This window comes from Chiloscyllium plagiosum, unplaced genomic scaffold, assembly GCF_037043375.1.
Source record: "Chiloscyllium plagiosum isolate Xiang-an unplaced genomic scaffold, Cpla_swu_hap1 HiC_scaffold_17, whole genome shotgun sequence".
NCBI classification, from domain to species: Eukaryota; Metazoa; Chordata; class Chondrichthyes; order Orectolobiformes; family Hemiscylliidae; genus Chiloscyllium; species Chiloscyllium plagiosum.
The window spans coordinates 54,725,597-54,739,862 of NW_028270155.1; the positions used below are offsets into that span (position 1 = coordinate 54,725,597).

The window sequence follows — 14,266 nt, forward strand, 5'->3', positions numbered from 1 at the left end:
GTCCCAGCCTGTTCAACCTCTCCCTATAGCTCAAATCCTCCAACCCTGGCAACATCCTTGAATCTTTTCTGAACCGTTGCAAGTTTCACAACATCTTTCTGCTAGGAAAGAGACCAGACTTGCACGCAATATTCCAAAAGTGGCCTAACCAATTTCCTGTACAGCCACAACATGACCTCCCAACTTAATAGTCTGACCAAATGCCACCTTCACTATCCTATCTACCTGCGACACCACTTTCAAGGAGCTATGAACCTGCACTCCAAGGTGTTTGTTCAGCAACACTCCCTAGCACCTTCCCATTAAGTGTGTAAGTCCTGCTAAGATTCGCTTTCCTAAAATGCTGCACCTCACAATTATCTAAATTAAACTCCATCTGATCAAGATCCCATTGTAATCTGAGGTAACCTTCTTTGCTGTCCACTACACCTCCAATTTTGGTGTCATCTGCAAATTTACTCATTATACCTCTTATGCCCACATCCAAATCATTTATATAAATGATGAAAAGTAGAGGGCCCAGCACCGATCCTTGTGGCACTCCACTGGTCACAGGCCTCTAGACTGAAAAACAACCCTGCCCTACCACCATCTGTCTTCTACCTTTGAACCACTCTGTATCCAAAATGCTAGTTCTACCTGTATTCCATGAGATCTAACCTTGCTAACCAGTCTCCCACAGGAACCTTGTCAAACGTCTGACTGACATACATCAAGCAAATATAATCTGGGAAAATGACAAGTTATGCACGTTGGTAGACAGAATAGTGGAGCTAAATATTTAAAGTAATCAGGAACCTATAGCCCTGGGATTTGGAAGTCCTTGTGCATAAATAGTTGACAGTAAGAAGGTCTCAGCAAGACATGGATTGGTCAGATCAGTGGCTGAAGGAATTTTATCTTTATAAACATGAGATGATTCACTTTGGAGGAAGGAACGAGTCAAGGGAGTATTGATGAATGGCAGGACACGAGGAAACTCTGGGATCTTGGGCTTCTTGTCCACAGATTCCTGAAGGTGGAAGGGATTATTAGGATCATTTTGAAGAATGAGTGGTGACCTTATTGAAATGTACAAAGCTCTTAGAGGACTTTAGTTAGATTCAGAAAGGTGTTGTCAGTTATGGGAGCACCTTGAACAAGATGATTTTTAACAGGAAGGCAGCGTTCTCCTTGGACTATTGGATAAGGGCTACTTCAGTATCCTTCACGTAGTTTTCAGACTGTGACTGAATCTGGCCTTTGCTTGGATGTAGTTTTAGTACTACGTTATATAAACTTTGCTTTCAGGGAAGCCAATTCTGCAGTGTTAAGAGAAAGAAGACGGAATGGGCTTGAGGACTTTAAATTTGGTGTTTACCGATTAATCTTGAAATATTTGCACTTTTGTGTGTAGTAGTGTCTTTTCATCCTTCACTTTGTTACTTTCAGAATTGAGTAGTGTGCACATGCATGCAGTCCACATCTACTGTCTCAACCTGACAGCATTCAAAACATTCCTTGTCTCCAAATTGGCAGCACATTCTGTTTACCCCTCATCCTTGTCCTCATAAACCTACACCAACTCCTGGTTAAGGCAAACCTCTATTTTGAAATTCTGATCCTTATTTTCGAATTTCTCCATAGCTTCTCTCTCTCTATTTCTAATCTCCTCAAGCCCCGCATCTTTGATTTCTGCTCTCCAATAATATTGGCTTTTAAGAATTTCTAACTTTAATTGCTTTATCATTATGGCCTAAGTACAAAGATCTGGGATCACCTCCTAAAACTCTCTTATATCCCTGTCTCATGTTCCTATTAAGATAGGAACTTACCTTGGTGATAAGTCTTTTGGCCATCTTCTATAAAACATTTTTATAAGATTAGTGTGTCTCACTTTATAATGGCTCTATGAAGAATCTTAGGAGATTTTGTGTTGAAGGCAGTTTATAAATGGAAGCAGTTTTTTTGTTCTTATGGGAAGTCTGAGAATGTGGCCTCATAATGAAGTGGATCTATTACAGCATTGGTTATGACAGGTAAGGTAATGCTGTTTGAAATGGTGGATCATTTTAGTTCTTAAAAGCATGTTCAACCTAATTCCCCCTTGCTGCTGCACTTTCCTCCCTGCTTGCCACTCTTTCATTATTTTTCCTGGTCAATGTGATGAGTTTTTCCATCTTTGCCTGATTCAATCCCATCAAGCTGGCTGTAAAGCTAATGTGATTGAAATTGAATAAGAGTGCCTGAACGTGGGAGAATTTCTGCTCACAACATGTAGTTACATTTAAATCTTGCTTGGATGTTTTGCAGCAGCAGGACGCTGCATAATGGGGACTTGCCCAAGCATTTTAATAATATTTGGTACTATTTTTAGGAAATGTGTTCTATATCCTTAATTACACTGCTGAGTTGAAGTGGCTATAACACCCAAATCAAATGTTTCAGATTGTAATGTAACATTTATCTCTTGCAGTACAAAGTGGTGACCTTGGTAAGGATTTGGGGTGTTCAGGAGGCTAGAATTGACTATGCAGCTATTTCTGAGGGATGCAGAATTGAATATAGAACAGAGATAGAGAGATTAGGTCATGGAGGAATTTGAAAATTAATGTAAGAATTTTTAATATTCTTAGTCTTACAGCATGGAAACAGACCCTTTGTTCCAACCAGTCCACACCAACCACATTCCCACACTAAACTAGTCCCACATGCCTGTGCTTGGCCCATATCTCTCCAGACCATACCTGTTCATGAACTTATCCGCAATGTCTTTTAAACATTGTAACTGTACCTGCATCTACCACTCTCTCTGGCAGTTCATTCCACACAGGAACTACTGTGTTAAAAAAAAAAGGTTTCCCCTCATGCCCTTTTTAAAATCTTTCTCCTCTCACCTTTAAAAATATGCTGTCTAGTTTTGAACGTCCCCCTGCCTTAGGGTAAAGACCCTTGTCATTCACCTTATCTGTGCTCCTCAGGAGTTTATAAACCTCAATAAGGTCAACCCCTCAACCTCCTACACTCCAGTGAAAAAAAGTCCCTGTCTATTTTTATATGTCAGATCCTCCATTAAGATCAAGATATCGCTTGACCAGCAGCCAATGTAGGTCAGTGAGAAGAAATTGATGAATGATCTTGTTACAGAAGATAGAATGTGGGAGCCCAGTTGGGACCGTGTTGGAAAAGTCAAAGCTCGAAATAACAAAGGCAAAAATGAGGATTTCAGCAGCAAGTGAGCTAAACTGAGGCAAAGTTGGGTGATGTTAATGAGGTGGAAATAGTCCTTCTTAATGGTGGTACAAATAGGAGATCTAAAAACCCATCTCAGGATACAATGATACCAAGTTTGTATGGAAGGGGATGGAGTTGGAAGCAGGGCTATAAACAATGACTTCAATATTCCCAATATGTAATTTAATAGAAAATTACAAGACATCAGCTAAACAGTTTGTTAATGTAGCCCACTGACTCCCACTGCTACCTAGACTAAACCTCCTCCCACAAGACCTCCTGTAAAAACACCATCCCTTATTCCCAATTCCTTCACTTCTGCCACATCTGTTCCCAGGATGACCAATTCCACCTCAGAAAGTTCCAGATGGCCTCTTTCTTCCATGATCGCAACGTCCCTTCCCACGTGATTTATGCTGCCCTACAGCGTATCTCCTCCACTTCATGCACCACCGCCCTTGATCCCCATCCCTCCCAATGCATCAAGGACAGAATCCCTCTAGTCCTCACCTTCCACCCCACCAACCTCCACATACATCACATCACCCTCTGCCACTTCCGCCACCTACAAACGGACCCTACCACCAGAGATATATTTCCCTCCCCTCCCCTATCAGCATTCCGGAAAGACCATTTCCTCCGCTACTCCCTCATCAAGTCCACACCCCCCCACCCGATTCCTGGCACCTTTCCCTGCCACCACAGGAAGTGCTAAACCTGCACCCACACCACTCTCCTCTACTCCTTCCAAGGCCCCAAGGGATCCTTCCACATCCATCAGAAATTTACCTGTACCTCTATCAATGTACCTCTACTGCGTCAGTTGCACCCGGTGTGGTCTCCTCTACGTCGGGGAAACAGGATGCCTTCTTGCAGATAGTTTCAGAGAACATCTCTGGGACACCTGCACCCATCAAACGCTGCCCCATGGCTGAACACTTTAACACCCCCTCCCACTCCGCCAAGGACATACAGGTTCCCCTCCACTGCCAAAAGCGTTACCACCCGATGCCTGGAGGAGGAACACCTCATATTCCGTCTTGGGAAACTGCAACCACAAGGGGTGAATGTGGATTTCAACAGCTTCCTCATTTCCCCACCCCCCACATTATCCCAGTCCTAAGCCTCCAACTTGGCACTGCCCTCTGGACCTGTCCATCACTCCCCCCCCGACCTACCACCTTCTCCCTCACCTTCATCCACCTATCGCTTTCCCAGCTACCTCCCCCCAACCCCAACCCCTCCCATTTATCTCTCAGCCTCAACCCACAAGCCTCATTCCTGATGAAGGGCTTATGCCCGAAACGTTGATTTTTCTGCTCCTCTAATGCTACCTGATCTGCTGTGCTTTTCCAGCAACACACTCGACTTGTTAATGTAGCCACATGGAAGAATTGAAAGAGGTGGCCGTGAGAAAGAGCTGTGTGGCATTAGTGTATTTATGAAATGTTGTGCAGTGTTTTTCGAAGACATCACCACAGAGTAGAATGTAGCTAAGGATTAGGAGCAAGGGGCCAAATGTAGCTCCATAGGAAACATCAGAGGTAACAGTGGGAGGACCAAAAAGAGGAACTATTGCAAATGATGCTGTAAATACAGATTGAGTATAATTCCACCCAGCTAAATGACAGTGGAGAGGTGTTGACATAGTCAACTTTAGCAAAAGCTGCAGACAGGTGAGGAATGATAAACAGGACCCAAGGGTGCTTTAACTATTAGCTAAACAGTTGTGCACCATACCTTTTCAAGGCTTAAGTCGTTGGATTTATGGGAACACAGATGAGAGCATTACAGAACTACGCAAGTATCACATTCTATGATGCTTTAAAACATCAACATTTTCATCACATGCAGATAAAATTAAGCAAATTTGAATAAAATGCAACATGTCTACCCATGTGGATCAAAAGTATTGCCTTTTTAAAAGAGGCTTAATATTTAGAATGGTTGTGAGGCTAGTTGAAGGACTGTGTCACACAGTATCATTACTCTGCAGTTGAGCTCTACCAGTGTGTGTGATGCTGGCTAGGAAAGAGGATTTAACATTTGGACACTAAAACGTCATCTAAGTGAGAGAACACAATTAAACTCAATGGGCAGAATCTTAGCATATTTTGACAGTATAATGTTTGTTGAATTTTTTTTTCCATGAGGCCAAGCAAGATTTGCTGCACTATCATCCCAAACATGCCTCATTAACAATCTACCATGTCCCTATGGAATCCATCTCATCTGATGCTAGCCCAATTCTTCTCCACTCCAATAAGAAAAGCCCATGCAACATCTTTCCTCACAGCACCCACCCTGCATGGCTTTGCATTACCTACTCACTTGGACACCTTTCCACCTCCTGCACCAGCTCTTACAGCTGTGTCATTCAATTTCATCTCACTGAATCCCTCCCTTTTTTTCTCATTGCACAAGGAAACAGTCCACAATAGGGCAGAAAGAACCAAGATAGGTGGTGTGGTGCCTGAAATTCGTCCCACAGTGCCTATGAGAAGAGGACCCTGACTAGTCTGAGTAGACAAATGACCGTACCCAAGCCCCTAGGATGATATTTGAAGATGCCATTGTCTTGTTGTGCTGGATCCCCCTGACTGAGGATTATGTCCCTTAGATGTCCAGATATGGCCAATTGTTAGAAGGGCAACCAGTGTGCTTGTCACATATGCTGCTGGAACATAGTGCAGCTACGAGGTTAGCATCATGCTGTACACCAACAAGTCTTCTATTTTCATTTCATTTTATAATGGATAAAAGATTTTTTTTTATATTTTCATATGGACTTGCACTCTAGATCCCATTGTATATTAATGCCCCTCAGGATCCTGTCAGTTACTGTATACTTTCCTCTTGCATGTAACCCCCTGACATGCATCACCATACACTTTTCCAGATTAAATTCCATCTGCCATTTCTCTGCCCAACTTTCCAACTGATCTACATTCTGCTGTATCTTTTGATAGCCTTCCTCACTATCTACAGCTCCACCAATATTATTGTATCTGCAAACTTACTAATCAGACCACCTATATTTTCATCCAAATCATTTATATCTTACAAACAGAGGTCCCAGCACTGATCCTAAGCAGAATATTCACAGACCTCCAGTCAGATAAACACACCTCCATAATTACCCTCTGTCTTCTATGACCAAGCCAAGTTTGTATCCAACTTACCAACTCACCATGGATTCAATGTGACTTAATCTTCTGAACCAGCCTAGCTTGCCAAATGCTTTAGTAAAGTCCATGTAGACAACATCCACTCCCCTACCCTCAATCATCTTTGCCACTTACACAAAAACGCAAATTTATGACACAAGACCTCCCCCACACAAAGCCAAGTTGACTATCCCTTATAATGCTTTGCCTTTTCCAAATAAGAGTAAAGAAGTGCACCCACAAAGTGTGCTGAAGCATCATGTAGATTTACAGTTGCCTATATACATTAAAGCAACTTATTATTAAAATATTCATCTACAAACGTAATAGTGAAGGGTTGTTCGCCATTACAGTTTAAAACACATCGTGGCACTGAAACCTTTTGAAATGATCTACAGAATCCAGCACTGATTTTCCAAAATGTGTGTATAAATTTCTAAGTGAGAGATTTTAAATAAAATTATTCTTGGACTCATGTAGTAACTAGTTAATGATGTTGATGAAATGACTCAGGCACAATTAAGGAACACAAATTATGTAAGCTTATAAAATTTATTACATGATTGCCTAAGATTTTGGAAGACAAACCAAAGTATGAAAGCACCATTCAAGGACAGTAACACTTTCATGCTTCATCACCACATGACTCACAGTGCAAAACAATGGACATGAAGAAACCGTGAAAATAGGCACCCTCATTTTGAATCACATCTTCCTTTTTACTATCTCCAGTAAACACATTTTATGTCTCAATGTAATTTGTTTCTTACAGTTTTAGTAAATTACTAATCAGCACACCTGTACATTGACCCTGATAACAATTCTCATCAAATAGACACGAAATAGCTATCCATTTTATACCACTTTACTTAGCACAGAAGTCAGATATTGCCTAACAGGACAAAAACAAGAATACTAAATTTCAATAATCACAATAACATATCCATACAGGGAAAAAGATGTTGATTGGTTAACTCATCACCTCTGAATGGCCGGAGCACTCTTCTCACCAATTGCTTACATGGTTCTTGTGATTGTTTGAAACCACTCTCCTTCAGGTGAATGAATGATGTTCAAACCTACCATACCACACAGTTCTCAGGATTCATTGTTACTAACTCACAGCAGAATAACACATAAACAGAATCCAATGTTTTGCTGCTGGAACAGTAGCTCAGATTAGAACATTTTCCAATTTTGCTTGGATATAGAGGGTTCCATCACAATGTTTGCTCCAGCTAGAAAGGGAATGTGTTGTGGCTGCCTTCTCTGGAGGCAGTTTAGAGGCAGCTATAGAATCAGGCAATTGTCGATGTGGGCTGATTAGAAGGCCCACCTCAGACTGAGACTTTCACTCGGCTTTACAAAATGCTGATAGCCCTCAGCTTTACTCATTCCCAAGTCCTGTCCATGTCATGTTACACCCTTTTCCTTCCTTTCCATGCCCCCTCATGCTCGCTGTACCCCTCATCACACTTCAAATTCTCTATGTCACCCTTATGATTCCTCATCCAGCATATAAATTAGACAGACTTTAGGAACCAAGTGGAGTTAAAAATATTTAAACTTATAACAATCTAATAGAGCTCTCTCAAATTCACAATTGACACAGCAAAAAAAAAACTCTCATTAATGAAACCTAAAGACTTTAGGTCCCCCTCAGTGGTCAATCTCTTATAAAAATAAACAAACTTTTATTCAGGAACACTTCAACAAACTTTGATTCAGTAATTATATCAAAGGTACGTAACTTTATAATAGCTTCTTTAAATTGTCAATCAAATGTAAACTCAACTCCTGTGCATTCTGAATGGACTCAGCTATAATACTAGCTCTTGGGAAATGTCAACACCCAAATCTATTTAAATTGCAGGAATAAATGGTAATGGTTTCTCCTAAGCTATTCTGGATGGCCTGTCAATCATGTACACCAGCATTGTGTACCTTTTTACACTCCAGTCAACAGTTGTAGCCTAGTTTTTTTTGCTTTTAAAAAGCTGGGGTTTAAATAACTTCAGATATTTAAACATACCTTACCTGTCTTTTAAGAGCTATTATGTTTCCTCTACAAATTTGAAACTCTCAATGTGGTTTGAGGCTTAGAAGAGCAGAAACAAAATTAGTTTAAAGTCAACAATATTTTAAAATGGCTCAGCAAAATCATGCTTCATATCTGTGCGATCTTGCTCCACCCCGCCCCAAACAGGTGAAAATTGTAACAACTGGAAATGGGCGTGAGAGACTTCTACATGCAAGCGCTATCTGTTATTTTGAAAGGTCTTTGGAGTCAACCCAGCTGTTCAAAAATAATGAGGAGAGAGTGAGGTCTGCAGATGCTGGAGATCAGAGCTGAAAATGTGTTGCTGGAAAAGCGCAGCAAGTCAGGCAGCATCCAAGGAGCAGGAGAATCGACGTTTCGGGCATAAGCCCTTCTTCAGGAAGTTCAAAAATAATGCCCAATGTTCAGCTGCTTCTTTTCAATTATCATCAAAATTTCTCTCAATGAGTAACTTTGGGCACTTGAGTCCTTCAACATGTGGAACCAGAATACATGCGCAGAGCCAGATATGTGTGTAAAACGCATGATCATTAATGCTTAAGATTAACCATTTCTTTGCCAGACTTCATGACAATTATGATTAATTGTTTAAAATAGGCAAAACCAAATTTGTGTGTGTTTAACCAATAGCTTTCACTAATTGCCAAACTAGTCACATCATTACATGGGGATAGAATGACAATTCATTGTCATAGTCAGCAAGTGTATAGTCAGTCATTTGGTAGTACAACTTGAGTATTGCTGAAAAAAGATATTTTCATTTTCAATGGCAAGCCTGTATCAGAGTCCACTTGCCAACAAACTAGCACTGTTTTCTCATGCAGTATAAAGTGATGTTCACCTTCACATTGGTATTCTTATGGATTAGCAGAAAGTGAAGACTGCAGATGCTGGACATCAGAATCGAGAGTGTGGTGCTGGAAAAGCACAGCAGGTCAGGCAGCATCCAAGCAGCAGGAGAATTTATGTTTTGGGCATAAGCCCTTCATCAGGAATGACCTCAAACATCATTCCTAATGAAGGCCTTGTGCCCGAAAAGTCAATTCTCCGGCTCCTTGGATGCGACCTGACCTGCTGTGCTTTTCCAGCACCATATTCTTGTGGATTGTCCTGGTGAGTATAAGGTAATAAACTTTGATAAAATATATCTTTTATCAGCAATATTTCACTACAGTTGCCATACGTCAGCAATAATTTCAGGTAACAGTGTTCTTGCTCAATTTGCTGCAATTGTTCCATTGCCACGATTACATTACATAAGTTTAATACATCAAATTGACCTGTGCAACTTATTTCACATCACAGAGTAATGCAACACCTCTTAGTACCCAGTGATCAGGAGGTCGGTTTGTTCTTAAGTCAACAGCAGCAATATAGTTCAGATCAGTTCTCACAGGCTTTTTATAAATTGGACAGGAATACACCAAAGTATCTTTAGAACCTGTAAAACAAAAAGACAAAAACAAAATCACAGAAGTTACAGAGTGTTATAAAGGTATATATAAGAAATATACAGGTTTGAATCAAGCCAATAAAAGCTGCTGGGGAGAACCATTTTATCAATCACACCGAGATATTCTGCCAGAGAGCAGAGGTAGTCTATTTAAGCTGTTGGATATAATTGGCTGCCTGCCAAATCTAACTGTGATCTCTTTACATGAAAACATGTAATGTCAGTTTTGACCAGCCATCACATGAATGCTTTGACACCAATGGTAAGTCAAAACAGAATTAAATTCTGGGACCAACATTGAATGCATTCTTCACCAATACAATATATTCTTCTCTTTGTGGCTGTCTATCCCTTCAGTTTATCTACAAAGGGTGTTTACCAGAACCTATAGAAAACCATTCAGTCTTGCCTGCCTCAGATCCAAGACAAATATGTGCCAATCCTCAGAGTGGCCCTTTGTAGACAATGCTGCACTAGCTTTCATAACCATTGGACACCTTCAGTGATCAATGGATAGACTCTGTGGTGTCTGTAAAGAGCTTAGTTTGATCATCAGCATCTAAGAGAAAAATATGGTCCAGGAGAGTGCCAATACTGATGGATGTCGATATGGTAATAAGGCACTGGAATTTATTCATAGCTTCACATACATACCAGAGGAATGACATTTAAAAGTAAGATTGTTTTGCTACAATTGTATAGAGTGTTGGTGAGGCCACATCTGAAGTACTGTGCACTGTTTTGGTTTTCTTATTGAAGAAAGTATGTAAATCATTTAGAGATAGTTCACAGAGGTTCAGTCAACTGACACCAGGGATGGGGGTGAGGGAATTTATTGAGGGAAGGTTCAACAGGCTGGGCTTGTATTTATCGATGTTTATAGAACTGAGAGGTGATCTTACTGAAACATACACAATCCTGAGGAGGTGATTTAAATATCTAGAAAGCACCCAAAGATAATGAAACAGGGGTTCCCTTATTCCCACTGGCATTGGGTCATTATAAACATGGAGGGAGCTAAAGGATATAACAGGCAAAACCAGATATCTATATAGAGTTATATCTCTGATTTACATCTGATTGAGGAAATCTTTTGTCTGTATATCCTTCTCTCCATGAAGCTGCCTTTCACCCTGCCTCACCCAAAGACACCCTATTCCTCCCGAGAGGATCCTGTTGACTTTTCCCTTCCCTGTGTGGTGCTATCCCTATACAATGCCACTGCTTCTGGAGGTCCCAACGCGACTACTCAAGCTCCTCTACCCTAATTCCTTCCTTGCCATCAACACCAGGTACTGGAAGTTCTGTTATACACTTACCTATTGAGATCTGTTTTATCAGTAACGAAACATAGCACACAGTGACCTTTTGCTTAGCAGTTGATTAATTGGCAGGTTCAAATGCACCACGGTGGCTAAAATGTTCAGATCCCTATCAGTGGCAGCATTCTCTTCTTGAATCACTCATCTGGGCAAATGATAAGGGTTGAGTGATATCCAGCACTTGCTCAAGAGGACCTTTTCAGCTTCTGTATTGATACCTTCCAAGAGATCCAGGCTCTGTGATGGATCGCCTATATTGGAGTTAGGTCAGTCAACTCTCCAGAGGTCATATGGTCAGTGGCACTTGTTTCCATCTCCTGGCAGATTATCCTTGCACCCTTTCTCAGGACAGGAGCAGGCCTCTCCACAAAGGATGCACTCCCTTGATACAGTGCACAAGTCACTCAGGAATCCTCAATATTACCAGACCCTACTTCACTCAAGCCAACTTGCTATGACACTGCAGATTCTGCAATAGTGTTGAGTAAGTTGCTTCCCTCCAAATCCATAAGACTGCTTGCCTTCAGCAAATCCCCCCACCCCGAGCCATTTTCTGAAGCTGTTCTTCAGCTTTCAGTCCAAATACATAAATGTGGCCATCTGTGTCAAATCACATGATGACTCTATGATGTTCACAGCTATGGACATCCTGTATCTCATTACAACCCCTGAATTTCCATTATGGAGGAATACTTTTGCGCCAACCGGAAAGCCAGTCCTGTCAGCCTTGTGATCAGTCAATGATTTTCTTCACCACGATTCTCTCAGTCCCCTCAGATACTATCTCACATGCCTGGCTTAGCTTCTTGTGATGTTCAGCTATTCATTCACTGAAGGACCATCCCCATCTGAAAGTGTGGTGAGCCCAAGGAGGTGACCAGAGGAAGGATTGGATCTTACCTAAAGAAGAGAAATCATTGAAAATAGCCTATGGATGAGTATAGGAAACTATAAACTAGCTCCAGAAGATACTCAGGCCTCTTATGTTTACTCTCAGGAGGAAAGATAAGCAGCTGGTCGTGAAGGGTACAAGTGAATTATTTGCATTGTTGATTACCCTCCAGATGTGAAGGAATGGTATGGCTCATAGACCTCTGTTCTTGTAGGATCTTACTGTCAAAGTTGTGCCAACTGAATGGTTGAATGATTGAAATGATTTGAATGGATGATTTTATTGTCACGTGTATTTTACAGTAAGAAAAATAGTAAAATACAGTGAAGTCTTTCCACGGTTGCTGCGATCCAACACCATTTTGAACAGTTATAAGAATAAGTTTAAAAAAAAGAATTTGCTTAAAGAGAGTTTATCAGCCCTGAGCCAGCTCATCATCAACGACGCCTGCAACACAATCCCTCCTCCACCGTCTCACTGCCATCTACACCAGACCCAACCAACGTTGTAGTTGCCCAACTACAGGCACCATCTCTTGCCCCTGGGCAGGTTCTTCTCTGCTATTGCTTTGTGAGGACCCAACCAATGATGAAGTCGCCAATCATCAGGCACCATCTTTTGCTGCTGGGAGTATCTCACCAACATTGCCTCCAACTATGTAGCAGGCACCAATTCCAATGTCAGGTCCCATGCTCACCCTGGAAAACTAACAACTGGTTCATTCACCATGGCAGCGAGGTCTGTGCTGGACCCACTTGAGGCCACACCACAGTATTCCTCACTGCTGCCGATGTCATCTGTGCTCAGGACAAGAGATAAGTAAAGGATGCGAGAAAAAACACAAGAAGAGAAAAAAAAGAAAAGAAAAGCAGTCAGAGTGGACAAGCCCTTGCTCAGGAGCCCAAACAGACCAATCACATGCTATCAGTCTGACTACAGTTTTGGTCACTTTTGGGAATGGCGTGTGTGAAGTCAAAGAGATCCCTGACTATGAAAATACTGCTCACTCCAATTGTTACTGGGGCCAAGGTCCATCAAATCCATTGTCACAACTTCTAGGGATCTCTTTGGGATCCAGGGATCCCATTCGAGGGTGAAATTAGTTCTTTGTTTGGTCAAAGCACACCTCTCAAAATTTCAACAGTCGTGATCACCTTCAGCAGCCATTCTGGGCCATGAGCACCACTGTCACATCATAGCAACCATTTTTTTCATTGTTTGGTGTTCTGTTCAATCACAAACTACTTCCAACATTTCAGACTTAAGTGTCGCGAAAGATGAGTTGCTTCACCCCACTCTATCAAATCTCCTCTCAATATTCTCCTGTGCTTGAAAACACAGCCCTATTTTCTCTAGACTTTGCTCTTGAAACAAAATTGTTTTACTTCTTTGCATTTCAATTGAATCTGAAGATTATAGTGTTCTGTGAAGCTCAGTAATTGCTATGAAATGAACAACGTAAGTAGTTCCCACTACCAACAGCATCCACAGGTCTTCAGTTGAAGAGTTTAACTTAATATAAACAGAAGGGCTTGTTCTCCAGATTGCATTTGAGTGACCCTTGCTGAAGGTGCAAGCGTGGATGCTGGACCTCTCTGAAAACCCCAGGGTCAAATAGCCCATTATCACTCTCTAGCCCAATCGAGAAAAATGGCCATTAGGGCATGATAAACAGTGATTCAACCAAATCTTATGGACACATTCACCATGTTAGTGAATTACACGATCCAAAGATGAAATTATTTTTCAATATTTTGACATACTGCAACCTAACATCGGATATATGACACAGAAAGTCAATTTGGTCCAACCAGACCATATCAGTATTTCTGCTTCTCTCACATTTTCCACCTGTTCTCATACAAATCTATCATAACAACTGTCTGTTCCCTTCTCCTTTATATACTTACTTAGCTTCCTTGTAAATATTTGCTTTAATCACACCTTATGGTGGCAAATTGCCCATACTCACCACTCTTTGGGTAAATAAGTTTCTTCTAAACTTGGTGACTCTCTTATGATGATGGTCTAGGCTTCTTCCTCACTAGAGCAAACACTCTTTCTGTATTTACTATATTAAAACCTTTCAGAATATTAAGACCTCAGTCTTCTTTTTGCAAGAAAAAAAGAGATCCAGCCTGTGAGTGTTTCCCATTCTGT

At 41.2% G+C, this 14,266-nt stretch overlaps 1 protein-coding gene across 1 annotated transcript in view; it reads right to left on the minus strand.

Moving 5' to 3' along the window:
• Nucleotides 1–9,524: 9,524 nt before the first annotated feature.
• LOC122558738 (dynein axonemal heavy chain 5-like) overlaps nucleotides 9,525–14,266 on the minus strand; it is a 269,744-nt gene continuing 265,002 nt past the window's right edge. Inside the window, exon 81 of the mRNA XM_087996146.1 lies at nucleotides 9,525–9,880. Within this exon, the coding sequence (XP_087852272.1) occupies nucleotides 9,729–9,880 (152 nt within the window). The 3' untranslated portion in view covers nucleotides 9,525–9,728. The remainder of the gene's footprint in view (nucleotides 9,881–14,266) is intronic.